Here is a 16,911-nt window from a genome sequence, read left to right as displayed (position 1 = left end):
TTTTGCACTATAAACAAAAAAAAGAGTGAAAATTTTGAAAAAAATATATATTTTTTTATTTTTTGCTATAATAAATATCCCCAAAAATGTTTTTAAAAAACAAAATTTCTTCATCAGTTTAGGCCAATATATATTTTTATATATCTACATATTTTTGGCAAAAAAAAAAAATCGCACTAAATATATGTTGATTGGTTTGTGCAAAAATTATAGCATCTACAAACTATTGCAAAGATTTATGCAATTTTTATTATTATTATTTTTTTACTAGTAATGGCGGTAATCTGCAATTTTTAGCAGTACTGCGACATTGTGGCAGACAGATCGGACACTTTTGGGACCGCTGACATTTATACAGAAATCAGTGCTATAAAAATGCACGGATTACTATGTAAATGTCACTGGTAGGGAAGAGGTTGATATTATTATTATTATCTATTTATTTTTTTTCTGGTTGAACTGGATGGACTTGTGTCTTTTTTCAACCTGACTAACTATGTAACTGGGGGGGGGGGGGGCGATCAAGGGGTTAAATGTGTTCCCTAGTTACTGTTTTTTACTGTGGCAGGATGGGAGTGACTGGGGGAGGAGACATATCGCTGTTCCTACTTAGCAGGAGCAAACGGTCTGTCTCCTCTCCCCGACAGAACATCGATTTGTGTGTTTACACAAACAAATTCCCGTTCTGGTTCTCGTGCCTGCGATCACAGGTGGCCAGCTGCAATCACGCTTGCCGGCTAAGCGTATCGGGCCTCCCCACTGTGCATCGGGGGCACGCATGCATGTGCCTCCGGCGGCTCTGAAGGGGGACGATGTACCCATACAGTTTTGCGGGAACGTATATATTTGCCAACGTATATCGCCATGAGCCGGTTGGCAAGTGGTTAAAGACGTTTTGTACATTTTAGTAGTAATTCGCTGTACAGGAGCTTCTTCTGGGCAGGATCATATATGAACTATTGTAGTTCATATATTAATAGCGGCAAGACTGAATATAACCAGCTTATGGAAATCCATTGACACCTAATCTATCAAATGTCATTGATGGAGTAAACTTCCAAGCACGATATAAACTGATGTTAGCCTATAACAGTGATGGCGAACCTTGGCACCCCAGATGTTTTGGAACTACATTTCCCATGATTCTCATGCACTCTGCAGTGTAGTTGAGCATCATGGAAAATGTAGTTCCAAAACATCTGGGGTGCCAAGGTTCGCCATCACTGGCCTATAAGAACTACTCCATCATCACCTTTAAAAAAAATGCCAAGCCTAGAGCCTACAAATACTTAAAATAATTTAACCCTTAACAACTCTCTTAAATCTGAGTTTTTGGTGTGGCTCATCACGTATCACTACATTCTTTGTTCCTTGTAAAATTAGTTAATTTGATAATCAACGCCTGTTACAGCTTGAACCCAATTGGGGTAGGCGGGATTTGATTATTATATCAACAATATCTGTTTACCCTTCCTTTTGTTGCAAACGGTTTTTACTATATGTGTTAATCTTACCACTACGACCAATCTTTTATAGTCATAACTTATGTTACAGAATATTTGTAATGATGTACATTATAAACAAATCAAAAATTTTGGTAAAAAAAAATATATAAAAAAAATATATAAAATAAATAATTAAAAAAACACCCAAATTTTCCTGTTTCAGCAACAGATGTCTAGCGTTCGGCGCCCGAGCGCTCAGGTCTGAATAGCCACCATTTAAAAGAATTACATTTTGATTTTTAATTTCAAACTACAAAATGTTAAGGTGTGAATGCTGCCTACATCCCAAAATGTAATTTTTTGGGGGATTTAATGGATACAGTAAAAGGACCCCTTCCTTCTTTACTTTGGGAAAAGGAAATAATAAGTCTTTATTTTTAGAAATAAACACATTTCTAGACGAACATCAAGTAGCACTAACAGTTTATTCTGAAGTTCAAAATAATTATCTGTTTCTGTACTGAATACAGTGCTTATGTCTCATGTTATAAAAGTTCAGCGTTTATATCCTGAGGATGTTCGGTCTACTCGAGAATGGCGTCTTCTTCATTCGGAATCATTTTGGCAAGAATGATCATCAGGGCATTTCGGTGGAATACAATCATTACAGTTCCATAAAGTATAATATAGATTATGGCAGACAGTCAACTTCCAGCAGTTCAGTCGCATCTGTAAAAAAAAAAGGTGATTTCTGATTGGCTACAATGGGTAACGACATTCGCACATTGCTGATTTACAGGGGGTAATACAGCTTTCCTTCTCCTGACAACATGAAACAGCAAAACGCTGATATGTGTTTTGATTTTGTGCATTGACTTATACAAAAAAATTTATGACTGGTCCACATTTATACATGTGGAGTAACGTGGCTAAAATGTGCATTTTACATTTTTTTGTGTGTCTGTATAAAATGTAACATTAATTGTGTAAAAGCTGTAAAGCATGATATCTCACATTATAATATATCTTAACCCAAAGATTTTTTGTTGTTGTTTTGGATAGAGTGTAACAGGCTCTGAACCACAGTCAGGTTGTTATTGCTATCAATGGGGGCTCTATAAAGACAGTTTCCCTCATCATTCCTTGGATATAGAAGAAAGTATAACAATAGAGATCGGCTACAAATGAAAACTGGGATAGAAATTGAAAGTAATCATTTTCTTTTATTAGAAAATATAGTAAAATTCAAATAGACTTTTTATATTTCCAGATCACAAATTCCAATCAAAAGTGCAAATGCTAAAAGGCTTCAGCCTTCTAGACCAACTTTTCTTAACCAGGGTTCTGTGGATCCCAGCAGTTCCTTGAACAATGACAGTTTCTGCCTTTCAGATAAGTAACCATGGACCTCAACAATGTTTTCAGCTATGTGTAAGGGGGCATTCTTCCCACTGACCACCAATGTAAGGAGCATTCTTTCCGCTGACCGTCAATGTAAGGAGAATCCTTTTCACTGACCATCAAAGTAAGGGCAGTCTTCCCACTGACTACCAATATATTCCCAAAAACCACCAACATAGGGAGCGTTCTTCCCACTGACCACATATTTAGGGACCATTGTTCCCGTTGACCAACGATGTAAGGTGCATTGTTCCCAATGACCTGCAGTGTAAGGTGCATTGTTCCTATTGACTACCAGTGTAAAGTGCATTCTTCCAACTATCAATGTAAAGAGCATTCTTCCAACTGACCATCAAGGTAAAGAACATTTATCCCTCTGATCATCAATGTAAGGAACATTCTTTCCACTGACCCTACAGTATATGTAAGCAGCATTCTTCCCACTAACCACCAGAGTAAGGTGTGTTCTTCCCACTGACCACCAATGCAAGTAACATTCCTCTCAATGAACACCAGTGTAGGGAGCATTCTTCCCAATAACTGCTAGTGTATGGGGGACCTTCTGCCATTAACTACCAATGTAAGGAGGGACTTACCCTACTGATCACTGATTTTATTTATTCTTATAACTTAATGTATGCTTCATGCCAATGCACGCTGGGTTGTATTATATACTAATTATTAGAAGGGCTTCCCCGATTTTAAGGGTTCCTCCATGTTAAAAAGGTTGTGAAAGACTACTTTAGACCAGGGATCTCCAAACTATGGCCCATGAGCCACATCTGACCCGCTACAAGATTTTATCCAGCCCGTAGCTTTGGTCAGTGGCGTACCCTCAATATGCACCAATTGTGGATTAGGGTTAGCAGAAACTGCTTATGTTATCCACTTCTGATGTAAGGAGGAGCTCTTGATGAGCACACTGATGTAAGGGGGGACTCTGATTGGGACCCTAATGTAAGGCGGGACCATGATGAAGGGGGAATCTATAGGGGACCCTGACATAGGAGGAACTCTGATAGGGAACCTGATGTAAGAGGGATTCTGATGGGGACTTTGATTTAAAACAGGACTCTGATGGGTACTATGATTTAAGGGGGCACTATAAAATATATGATGTGACCCTCATACTGAAAAATTTGAAGACCCCTGCTCTAGACTATCAAAATATATGACAATAAAGCAGCACTTTAGAGCTTCATGCTCAGTGCTTTAGGGCTGGTTCACACCAGATGCAGTCCAGTGCGTTTTTATTATGCATCAGAAATGCGAGTTTTCCATGTATTCCATTGGCCCTAGTTCACACCAGTGCAGTCTCTTCAGGTGCAGTCAGCAAAAGTAGAACAGGCTGCATTTTTCCTGTATGGAAAACATCTGAAACGCAGCAAAATGCATAAAAATGCAGCTGAATGCACCAAAAGTGTGTGTAAACGCACATGCAGAAATTGTGGTGTGGTTTGCAGTGTGGGGCAGCGGAATAACACACTCAGCCCCAGTGCAGCGAAAGAGCTTGTATTTAAATAATGAAGAGGCAGTTCCCAAATAACCAGATAATACCATTTCCAGCATTCACCCAAGGAGGTGAAAACATGGAGCAGTGTGCTCATAAGTGGTGTTTTTCGTAAGTTTGGATATTTCTATTTGACAAATACACTGATATGTGTATGATGTATGCTATTTTCCATCATTTGAAATGAATATCCACACAAGCAATAAATATTCTTTGCTGTTTGGAACAATCAGTCAGAAGTATTTTGATACTCGCTATTGGAAACTATTCCGGAGCCTAACTACATATGAGGCAATTTACCATCTCAGAGTTTACAATATGTGGTTTCTGAACACTAAATACGTGGTCTTTGGAGAGAAGTTTTTCAACCAATACTTCATTACAACTACCTGCATGGTGACATCTGAGAATTTAAACATTTTAAAGCTCAAAGTGCTGTGCTTTAAATTGGTGCTTTATACTTAGATTTGTAGGTTAAGCTTAAAGCAGAACTTCATTCAAAAAGTGAAGTCCCGTTGGTTTGATCCCGCTCCCAGCCTATAACTAGGTTACAGGGTTTTTTGGGAGGAGGGAGGACCTAGTACCAACTATTATTACTTCTTAACATTACTTGTCCCTTGCCCCGTCCCTTCCCTCCTGCAGTTTCCTGGGACATGTTCCAGGAGGCTGCAAGACCATTCACAAACGACTGTGTGATCTTGCACATGTGCGGTGGGAAGCCGGCTGTGATTCTCCAGAAAGCCACAGCTGACTCCCGTATCCAAGATGGCAGCGCTGAAGACCCACAGTAGTAAGAAGAATTGGCTTTGGAAAGACTGCAATGGACCCCAGGCACTGGTAAGTACCTGATTTTTAAAAGGCAGCTAAAAGAAATAAAATCAAGTTCCTCTTTAGAAATTGACCATTATATTGTCTGTATTGGGTCATCTCAACAACATTTCCAATTAATAGATTGTGTATAACATACAATGTTTTCATCGGAGTAATATATTTAGAAAGATATGTTATAATGTACAGTAAGTCCCCTACATACGAACGAGTTCTGTCCTGAGAGCACGTTTGTAAGTCCGATTTGTTTGCAAGTCCAACAAAGTTAGCCTAGGTACCCAAACAACACAATCAGCCCAATAAATTACTGTAATTGTTTTTTTTTTACACATTTCACACAAATAATACATAGAAAAAAAGGTTGAAATAAAAGGTACAGTACTGTATGCAGTAAAGAGCACAGAAGCACAACCACTTGTAGAGCATGTATGTATATAAATGTAAGCTCGAAATGTGAACTAAGGCCGGCCATACACGGTTCGAATCTCAGCCGTTCCTGCTGATTTGAACCAATAATGGGCAGGCTGAATGTACCAAGTTGATTAATCGATCAACTTGGGTACAACCAGCCTACTGGGTTTGCTTTCGATTATCGCAAGTGGCTGTTATAGCCGATAGCGATAATAACTGCCCCCCCCCCGTCAGAAGAAGACATTTGCTTAACAGGAGGGTTTCCGCTGTCAGCACTGTCTGTGTTGATGGGGGAATCATGCAAATTTCTTTACTGCAGTCCGTGGTTGAATGAAATTTGTACCGTCTATGGGCTGCCTAACTCGCACGATTGGATGCCTGCCTTTACACGCACATGAACTTTAATGGCATCCCAGTCTTAAGTCTGTAGGGTTCAATATTGATTTGGCCCACCCTTTGCAGCTATAAAAGCTTCAACTCTTCTGGGAAGGCTGTCCACAAGGTTTAGAAGTGTGTCTCTGGGAATGTTTGACCATTCTTCCAGAAAATCATTTGTGAGGTCAGGCACTGATGTGGACAAGAAGGTCTGGCTCGCAGTCTCCACACTAATTCATCCCAAAGGTGTTCTATTGGGCTGAGGTTGGGACTCTGTGCAGGCCAGTCAAGTTCCTCCACCCCTAACTCGCTCATCTATGTCTTTATGGACTTTGTTTGAGCCCTGGTCAGCACAGTGGTGTAGTGGTTGGCAATTTCACCTAGCAGCAATAGGGTTGCTGGTTCAAATCCCAACCACAACACTATCTGCCTGGAGTTTGCATGTTCTCCCTATGCCTGCGTGGTACTCCGGTTTCCTCCCACACTCCAAAGACATGCTGGTAGGTTAATTAGACCCTGTCCAAAAAAATAAAATAAAATTTGGCCATAATATGTGTATGTGTTGTAAGTGTGTCGGGACCCTACAGGTTAAAGGACCGTGTAAAAGCTGCAGATGGACACCGGTGGAAAGAAAGCACCCTGAGGCGATTCAGTTTGCATAGGTATCACTATACAAGTCATTCATTCATTCACTGGTGCACAGTCATGTTGGAACAGGAAGGGGTCATCCGCAAACTGTTCCCACAAAGCTGGGAGCGCATAAAAGTGTCCAAAATGTCTTACGATGCTGAGTTCCCTTCACTGGAACTAAGGGGCCAAGCCCAACCCCTAAAAAACAACCCCACACCATAATCCCCCCTCCACCAAATGATTTGGACCAGTACATACACACACAGTACTCAAAATTTGGATAGTCCACAGGTTTGCAGTCTTTGAGCTTTGTATTTTATATCTGGAATGTTATTTAACCCTCTAAGCCAGAAATAGGCAACCTCGGCACCCCAGCTGTGGTAAAACTACACATCCCACCATGCCTCTGCCTCTAGGAGTCATGCTAGTGATTGTCAGGGTCTTGCAATGTCTCATGGGACTTGTAGTTTCACCATAGCTGGAGTGTTGTGGTTGCCTACCCCTGCTCTAAGCCACTTTGCTGTCACTGTTCGATGACATCTGTCTAATAAGGGATGTCTCTTCACTTTGCAGAAATGTCCTAGCACTCCTTGTTGTGCCTCCAAAACAGAAAGTGAACGGAAATAAAAAAAAGCAAAAACAAAACCCAGACAGGAGTTGCAACCGCTCCCTACTCTATCCAAGGCTAAGAAAAAGACTGCATTATGTATAGGGATTCTTAAAGGCCAAGTTTACCTTTTGAAAAAAAAAATTAATAATAATATTAAATGCCTATTTTTTTGTAGGTAAAAAAATTTGCATTTATTATTTTATTCTAAGGAGCCTGCAGAGCATTGCACCCACAACCAGCAGATTGTGGGTGCAATCTCAGGCTCTTGCAGAACCAGGAAAGTCAATGAACTACATACACCATTCAGGAGATATGTACTTTAGCAGTGCCGGTGATGTCACCAACGCATGCATGCTGGTCTCTCAATGGATGGTGTGCTGTCCATAGAGAAAGAGCTGTGCCGCGGCCGTGACTCCTGCTTGCATGCGCGGGAGTGACATCTTTGCTTAACGGCCAATAAAACGGTGGCTGCCCCCGAACCCAGAAGGAAGACTAGATAAAGATGGAAGCCCTGTCAGCGGTGACGCCGTGACACTGGAGGGCTTAGTTTAGGTAAGGCTTTCATAATGCGATGCCTACTAGCACACTATTACATTAATTTGCAGGTAGAAGATTTTGTCGTATTTTTTATTTTTTTTGTGATTTACTACCTCTAAATCCTAACAACGAACTTCCTTATTTGGTCCTTTTTGGTCTGTTAAATATATAATTGAAAGCATTTTGTTATATCTGCTCAGTACATTAAAAACATGTTGATTTTGACAAAATGTCCTGTTCTGACTGTTATTGTTCTCTGAGGACGACTGAACAATGTCCATCTATGTAGGAGAATGTCCGGCATCCGTAGTCTTAATTTGTTTCTGTTGTCCTGAAACAGAAGGCTGGATAAGCATTGCCATTCTAGGACTGGAAGTACGTTACTGGCAGGATCACCAGGTGAAACTAAAGGAAAACAGGTTGAAAAAATAAAACCAATGCAGCCACCACATCTAAGGACTGACAAGTAGACATGTGCAGAGTAAAATATTTCGTTTCGGAATTTCGTTTTCGTCTGAAAACTTAATTTATTTAGTTACTCCCGAAATTCGTTTTTATTTATTTCGTTTTCGAATCTGTCTTTGAAGGCTTATGGTGTCTGTCGAATGTATAAAGAAGATTCGACGGAGCTAGTATATAGCATACTTTAGAACCCTATTAAAGTCTATGGGACTCCAACGTTCAAAATCTAAAGTGCTCATTTTAAAGGCTAATTTGCAAGATACTGTCCTAAAAAGTGTTTGGGGACCCGGGTCCTGCCCCAGGGGACATGTATCAATGCAAAAAAAATTAAGACTACGGCCGTTTTTTCGGGAGCAGTGATTTTAATAATGATTAAAGTGAAACAATAAAAGTGTAATATTCCTTTAAATTTCGTAGGGGGGGGTTGTCTATAGTATGCCTGTGAAGGGGCGCATGTTTCCCGTGCTTAGAACTGTCCCTGTGCAAAGTGTCATTTATGCAGGAAAAAAAGTCCTTTAAAATCACTCGCAGCTATAATGAATTGTCGGCTCCGTAATACAGAGAACACTCATTGAAAGTCATTGATAAAAAAATAAATAAATAAATTTAAAAAAAAAGCGTGGGGGTCCCCCAAATTCAATTACCAGGCCCTTCAGGTCTGGTATGGATATTAAGGGGAACCCTGCCTCAAATTTAAGAAAAAATTTGACGTGGGGTTCCCCCTAAATATCCATAACCAGACCCTTCAGGTCTGGTATGGATATTAAGGGGAACCCCGCATCAAATTTAAAAAAAAATTGACGTGGGGTTCCCCCTAAAAATCCATACCAGACCCTTTATCCGAGCACGCAACCTGGCAGGCCGCAGGAAAAGAGGGGGGGACGAGAGAGCACCCCCCCCTCCCTCCTGAACCATACCAGGCCACATGCCCTCAACATTGGGAGGATGCTTTGGGGGTCTGTGACCCCTCAAAGCACCTTGTCCCCATGTTGATGAAGACAAGGGCCTCATCCCCACAACCCTGGCCGGTGGTTGTGGAGGTCTGCGGGCGGGGGGCTTATCAGAATCTGGAAGCCCCCTTTAACAAGGGGACCCCCAGATCCCGCCCCCCCCTGTTTGAAATGGTAAGGGGGTACAAAAGTACCCCTACCATTTCACAAAGAAAGTGTAAAAAATGGTTAAATAAAACAAACACACTTTTGAAAAATTCCTTTATTAAAAATAAAAAAAAGATTCCGGCGGCGGTAATCCACTCTTGCTATCCAGCGACGGACGGTCATCTCTGACGCAAGGGGAAACCCGGGGTTCCCCGTGACGTATAGGTGACCCCGCCCCCCTCTGATGTAACGGAAACCTGCCTGTGTTACATCAGAGGGGTGCGGGGTCACCCATACGTCACAGGGAACCCCGGGTTTCCCCTTGCGTCAGAGGGGGGCGGGGTCAGGTGACGGGTGGCCCCGCCCTCCGTATATAAGAAACGTCAGCCGCCGGAATCCTTGCAGTGTCTCCTCCACGGAGACAGAAGAAGGATGGATCGCTGCGCTGGATGAGATGAGACATCGCTGGAGAGCTGACCGTCCGTCGCTGGATAGCAAGAGTGGATTACCGCCGCTGGAATCTTTTTTTTATTTTTAATAAAGGAATTTTTCAAAAGTGTGTTTGTTTTATTTAACCATTTTTTACACTTTCTTTGTGAAATGGTAGGGGTACTTTTGTACCCCCTTACCATTTCAAACAGGGGGGGGGCCGGGATCTGGGGGTCCCCTTGTTAAAGGGGGCTTCCAGATTCTGATAAGCCCCCCGCCCGCAGACCTCCACAACCACCGGCCAGGGTTGTGGGGATGAGGCCCTTGTCTTCATCAACATGGGGACAAGGTGCTTTGAGGGGTCACAGACCCCCAAAGCATCCTCCCAATGTTGAGGGCATGTGGCCTGGTACGGTTCAGGAGGGAGGGGGGGCGCTCTCTCGTCCCCCCCTCTTTTCCTGCGGCCTGCCAGGTTGCGTGCTCGGATAAAGGGTCTGGTATGGATTTTTAGGGGGAACCCCACGTCAATTTTTTTTTAAATTTGACGCGGGGTTCCCCTTAATATCCATACCAGACCTGAAGGGTCTGGTTATGGATATTTAGGGGGAACCCCACGTCAAATTTTTTCTTAAATTTGAGGCAGGGTTCCCCTTAATATCCATACCAGACCTGAAGGGCCTGGTAATTGAATTTGGGGGACCCCCACGCTTTTTTTTTTATTTATTTATTTATTTTTTTATCAATGACTTTCAATGAGTGTTCTCTGTATTACGGGAGCCGACAATTCATAATAGCTGCGAGTGATTTTAAAGGACTTTTTTTCCTGCATAAATGACACTTTGTGCAGGGACAATTCTAAGCACGGGAAACATGCGCCCCTTCACAGGCATACTATAGACAACCCCCCCCCCCCCCCCCCCCCTACGAAATTTAAAGGAATATTACACTTTTATTGTTTCACTTTAATCATTATTAAAATCACTGCTCCTGAAAAAACGGCCGTTTTTAAAACTTTTTTTTGCATTGATCCATGTCCCCTGGGGCAGGACCCGGGTCCCCAAACACTTTTTAGGACAGTAACTTGCAGAATCTTTTCTCTCTGTCAAATCTTTTTTCTCTGTCGAATATTTTCTCTATATAATCTTGGACTAATAGAGGTAAGGTTAGGCACATTCGAACACAGGTTCTATAGACACAGATTGTTGTCAGAGTCATGTCGAATCTCCTATTCTATATCGAACTGTTGTAACAATGAAAACGAAAATAAAGCATTTATTTATGTCGGATCTTTCGTTTTTCGGATTTTGTGCTTTCGTTATCGTTTGTCAAAACGAAAACGAAAATAGCTGAAATTCGGACGAAAATGCATTCGGACGAAAACGAATGCACATGTCTACTGACAAGCCAAAATAAATAAGATTTTTGTACTCACCGTAAAATCCTTTCCTTGGTGTCCACTGAGAGACACAGGAATTTATTAAATATTGCCATCTGCAGGAGGATTGAAGACGTCCCACGTCCCTCAATGGATGAGAAAGGCAAGAGAATTTTTGTACTCACTGCAAAATGTTTTTCTTGGTGTCCATTGAAGGACATAGGAAGTCTTTAAATACCACTGTCTGCAGGAGGACATCTCATGTCCTTCACTGTCGTGAAAGTAAGGAGGGTCTTTCTACCCACCATAAAACATTTTTCTTGGAGTTCACTGAGGAGCACAGGAAGTCTTTAAATACTACCAACTGCAGGAGGATTTCCAGTGTCCCTCAATGAAGGAAAAAGGGAAAAAGGATTTCTGTTTTGGCCATTGAACTTTTTTTAGGAGTTCATTGAGGGACACAGGACATCTTTACAGTGGCAGAAATAATTATTTGATCCTCTGCAGATTTTGTAAGTTTTCCCACTTACAAAGAAATGAAGGGTTTATAATTGTTATCATAGGTGTATTTTAAATGATAGCTACAAAATATCAACCAAAAATACAGAAAAAACACATGATACAAATGTTATAAATAGAGTTGCAGTTCAGTAAGTAAAATAAGTATTTGATCCCCTACCAACCAAGAATAATTCTGGCAACAAGCTTAGTGAGAAGGAGACAACTGTTAGAGCGATTATTTGCAAATGGAAGAAATACAAAATAACCATCAATTGTCCTCGGTCTGAAGCTCCATGCAAAATGTAGCCTCATGGGGTTAGGTTGATCATGAGAAAAGTGAGGGATCAGCTCAGAACTATACGGGAGGAGCTTGTGAATGATCTCAAGGTAGTTGGCATCACAGTCACCAAACAAACCATTGGTGACACAATACACCACCATGGATTGAATCCCTGCAGTGCCTGCAAGGTCCCCCTCCTCAAGAAGGCACCTGTACAGGCCAGTCTGAAGTTTGTCAATTAACATTTAAATGATTCAGAGAAGGTTTGGGAGAAAATGCTGTGGTCAGATGAGAACAAAATTAACGACATTAACATGACTCACTGTGTTTGGAGGAAGAAAAATGCTAGCTATGACAATAAGAACACCATCCCTACGGTCAAGCATGGAGGTGGAAACATTATGTTTTGGGTCGGGTTCTATGCTAAAGGTACAGGCCGACTTTGCCCCATTTGCTCCATTAAGAGGCCAATGGATGGGGCCCATTTATTGCAAAAGCTTGGATGACAATGGATGGGTCTTCCAGCATGACAATAACCCAAAACATACTGCCAAGGCAACAAAGGAGTGGCTCCAGAAGAAACACATTATGGTCGTGGAGTGGCCTATCCAGTCTCCAGACCTTAATCCTATAGAAAATGTATGGAGGGGGCTTAAACTTCGAGTTGACAAGCGACAGCCAAGAAACCTTAAGGATTTAGAGAAGCTATGTAAAGAAGGTAATAAGGCAGGCTGAGTTCAGGGAATAGTCCTATATCCGATCCGGGTCATATACAAGAAAATCTAACAGCAAGCAGGGCAGACAAATGGGAGGTTTGATCAGAACAATGCAGGTAAGTCTGTCTCTATCACAAGCATGGGATAGAGTGTTCAGTTTGCTTATATCAGGTGACTGATCAGCTCAATCATCTTCCAGGTGAACACAAACAGGAGAAAAGTAACAGCCAACACCCGGGTGCTGGAATGAAGAACAGGGGCACCAAGTGATCATGGCAGCTTGGGGATCAAATGCTTATTTTACTCACTGAAGGGCAACTCAATTTATAACATTTGTATCATGTTTTTTTCTGGACTTTTGGTTGATATTCTCTATCATTTAAAATACACCCATGATAAAAAAATTATAGAACCCACTTTGAATAAAACAGTGTTAACCATCAAAATACTGTGCGGGATGCAGAGACTTCCTAGACCCTGAAGTCCACTGCCTGGTTTTCAAATATTTGTGTTCATCGTTGACAACACTGTGATGTCTGTGCATGTGGTCTTGTTCGTGGAGGTGATCCACTGTATGTACACTAATGTTGAGGTTTCTGTATTACCGTATGCCTTATCTAAATAAAGAATTCAAAATAAAAAATGATAGACCCTTCATTTCTTTGTACGTGGGCAAACTTACAAAATCTGCAGGTGATCAAATAATTATTTTCCCTATTGTAAATACTGCAATCTGCAGGAGCACTGGAGACACCCCATGTCCCTCATTGTCATTAAAGAAAGTAGGGTTTTTGTACTTACCATAACATCTTTTTCTTGGTGTCCATTCAGGGAAACAGGAAATCGTTAAATACTGCCATCTGCAGGAGGATTAGAGACTTCCTGTATCACTTAAAGAAGGAGACAGAAAACAAGATTTCTGTATTCGCCATAAAAACCTTTTTCTTGGAGTCCAATGAGGGACACAGAAAGTCTTTAAAAACTCTGTCATCTGCTGGAGGATTAGAGATGTCCTGTGATCCTCAATAAACAAGAAAGAATGAAAGATTTTTCAACTCACTGCAAAATCCTCTCCTTGGAGTACATTGAGGGACACCCCAATCCTCCTGTAGGCAGTGGTATACCCCAAAGGTTAAAGACTTCCTGTGACCCTCAATGAACAAAAAAGAAATTGCATTTGTTTTTTTTGGGTCTAGATATACTTTAATGTTTTTTTTTTTTTAAACAAATACATAATTGGATTCAAGTGTTTGCCTAGAGTTCATCTGTAATATCACTACAGATATTTATTGTCTATATAGCCTTTGACTTTCATGTTTGCCCAGGCCATTATGTGCTTCTATTATTCTGTGCAAAATGCAGCCATGATCTCTACGACATGAGAACTCCTTCCCTCACTAAGGTACCAAAATGTTACAATTTACAATTCAATGTTACAACGACAGGAAAATGGTTACAGCAATTACCACACTTCTCAATTAAAAATGCCTTAAGAAACAAATACAAAATGCAAATGAGACATTAGGCGCATTAACTCATCTACAGACAAGAAAATGCATCGTACAGAATTAAACTGAATTACAAACGTAAACAAATGAGAAAGGTTTGTGATTTCTACAGCGCCTGCAGATATTGCTGAAGTGACTTCATAATGACACATTGTCGTAGTTTGCCACTGAACAAATGGGAAATCAGTTAAAAGCAAACATATATTGGAGTATGTGATTTTAATAAATAAAGAACATTGAAAGGAAAAGACGTTTGGTGAATAAGATGTGCACCAAAGTGAAACTCCAGGTTTGTTAAGTTAAAAAAGAAACCTTCTTAATAAATTGCAAGAATCATAACAAACATTATGATGAATTCCATTCTGCCATGGTTGCTCAGTATTGAGAATTCAATTCCAGTGCACTTGCTGTAGTAACGTAAAGATAAATTCCAGGTATGGATATTTTTACACAGTTACATTGGTCTAGCTCAGCCTTTCTTAACCAAGGTGCCCTGAGGTTTCTTCAGGGGTGCCTTGGCAAAATGCCTAAAAATTTACCAAAAATTGTATACAAGCTGGTGGATGAAACCTGCCTTTTTAGTTACACTTATGCCGCGTACACACGACCGGACTTAGGTCCGACAGACTTTCGACTGAGTTCTGACAGAGTTCTGACGGACTTTCCGAATGAACGGACTTGGCCACACACAATCACACCAAAGTCCGATGGATTTGAACGTGATGACGTACGACTGGACTAGAATAAGGAAGTTCATAGCCAGTAGCCAATAGCTGCCCTCACGTCGGTTTTTGTCCGTCAGACTAGCATACACACGAGCAGATTTCTCAGTAGGAACTGGGTCCGGCGGAGTTCTGTCGGAAAAATTTGAAACATGTTCCATTTCTAAAGTCTGTCAGACTTTTGCAAATCAAAAGTCCGCTGCAGCCCACACACGATAGAATGGTCTGCCAGAATCATTCCGTCGGACTTTTGATGTTGAAAAGTCTGGTTGTGTGTACGCGGCATAAGTCACAGGTTTTCATTGAGCTCCATTACAACCTTTTAGCTTCTGGCGTCCTAACCACCAATGGCATCATAAGTTCATAGGGAGGATGTCAGTCGCCTACATAGCATCCTTTCCCTCTCCATCAGTTTTGGGGTCACATTAGCTGAGTGATGGAGAAAAACTGAGGGAGAAGAGAAACATTGGAACACTAGTCAGAACTAGGAATGAGCACGGTTTTTGAGTCAGACGCAAATTCGACTGTGCGCCGAACAGCGAACAAATTGGGGTGTTCGCTGCAAATTCGAAAGCCGCGGAACACCCTTTAAAAGTCTATGGGAGAAATCAAAAGTGCTAATTTTAAAGACTTATATGCATGGTATTATCATAAAAAGTGTTTGGGGACCCGTGTCCTGCCCCAGGGGACATGTATCAATGCAAAAACAAGTTTTAAAAACTGCAGTTTTTTCAGGAGCAGTGATTTTAATAATGCTTAAAGTGAAACAATAAAAGTGAAATATTTAAATTTCATACCTGGTGGATGTCTATAATATGCCTGTAAAGTGACGCATTTTTCCCGTGTTTAGAACAGTCCCTGCACAAAATGACATTTCAAAAGGAAAAAAGTCATTTAAATCTGCTCACGGCTATAATGAATTGTCGGGTCTCGGCAATACAGATAAAAGTCATTGAAAAAAACGGCATGGGGGTCCCCCCAAAAATCTATACCAGACCCTTATCCGAGCACACAACCTGGCAGGCCACAGGAAAAGAGGGGGGACTAGAGAGCGCCCCCGCCTCCTGAACCATTCCAGGCCACATGCCCTCAACATGGGAAGGGTGCTTTGGGGTAGCCCCCCAAAGCACCTTGTCCCCATGTTGATGGGGACAAGGGCCTCATCCCCACAACCCTTGCCCGATGGTTGTGGGGGTCTGCGGGTGGGGGGCTTATCAGAATCTGGAAACCCAGATCCCGGCCCCCCTGTTTGAAATGGTAACAGGTACATTGTACCCATACCATTTCACAAAAAAAGTGTCAAAATGTTAAAAAACCCAAAGGGCTTGGTATGGATTTTTGGGGGGACCCCCATGCCATTTTTTCAATGACTTTTATCTGTATTGCCGAGAACGGACAATTCATTATAGCTGCAAGTAGTTTTAAATTACTTTTTTGAATTGATACATGTCCCCTGGGGCAGGACTCAGGTCCCCAAACACTTTTTATGAAAATAACTTGTATATTAACCCTTAAAATTAGCACTTTTGATTTTTCACGTTCGTGTCTCATAGACTTTAACAGTGTTTGCATGTTGAAACTAATTTTTTGCCTGTTCACATGTTCTCCTGCAAAGTGCAAACCGAACCGGGGGGTGTTCTGCTCATCCCTAGTCAGAACCAGTTTGCAAAAGTGTATTGGCTTTGGAAGAATTAATCACATCTAACGTTGGGACTTGTGGATGTTGCTGCATGATGTAAAACTATTAGAATGGCTTTTACATTTTAGAATGGGGTGCCTCAAGACTGTCCATAATTTTTAAAGGGTGTCTTGACTGAAAAAGGGTTGAGTAAAACTGATCTAGCTACAACCAATGCAACTATGCTTATAGCATACCTATGGTATCCCTCTAGAACAGGGTTTCTTAACCTGGGGTCCACGAACCCCGAAGAGGTCCATGGATGGGGTTCAGTGGACCATGAGGGTCAGATAAAAAATATAATTTACATCACTATACAGCCTTCCTCCTTGTCCAAATCAATGGTTTTCAATTGAAAGAAATGAAAGAAAATAAACTCTGCCACTTCTTATAGTG

The 16,911-nt window shown here is 41.3% G+C and overlaps 1 protein-coding gene across 1 annotated transcript in view; it reads right to left on the bottom strand.

Moving 5' to 3' along the window:
- Nucleotides 1–1,911: 1,911 nt before the first annotated feature.
- TTLL7 (tubulin tyrosine ligase like 7) overlaps nt 1,912–16,911 on the bottom strand; it is a 329,157-nt gene continuing 314,157 nt past the window's right edge. The window contains exon 21 of the mRNA XM_077450362.1: nt 1,912–2,174. Coding sequence (XP_077306488.1) covers nt 2,165–2,174 — 10 coding nt within the window. The 3' untranslated portion in view covers nt 1,912–2,164. The remainder of the gene's footprint in view (nt 2,175–16,911) is intronic.

This window comes from Lithobates pipiens, unplaced genomic scaffold (genome assembly GCF_037356315.1).
Source record: "Lithobates pipiens isolate NorthernLeopardFrog02 unplaced genomic scaffold, aLitPip1_a1.2 Scaffold_23, whole genome shotgun sequence".
Classification (NCBI taxonomy): Eukaryota; Metazoa; Chordata; class Amphibia; order Anura; family Ranidae; genus Lithobates; species Lithobates pipiens.
The sequence above is the reverse complement of the archived record's forward strand: the minus strand, read 5'-3'. Positions and strand labels throughout refer to the sequence as shown.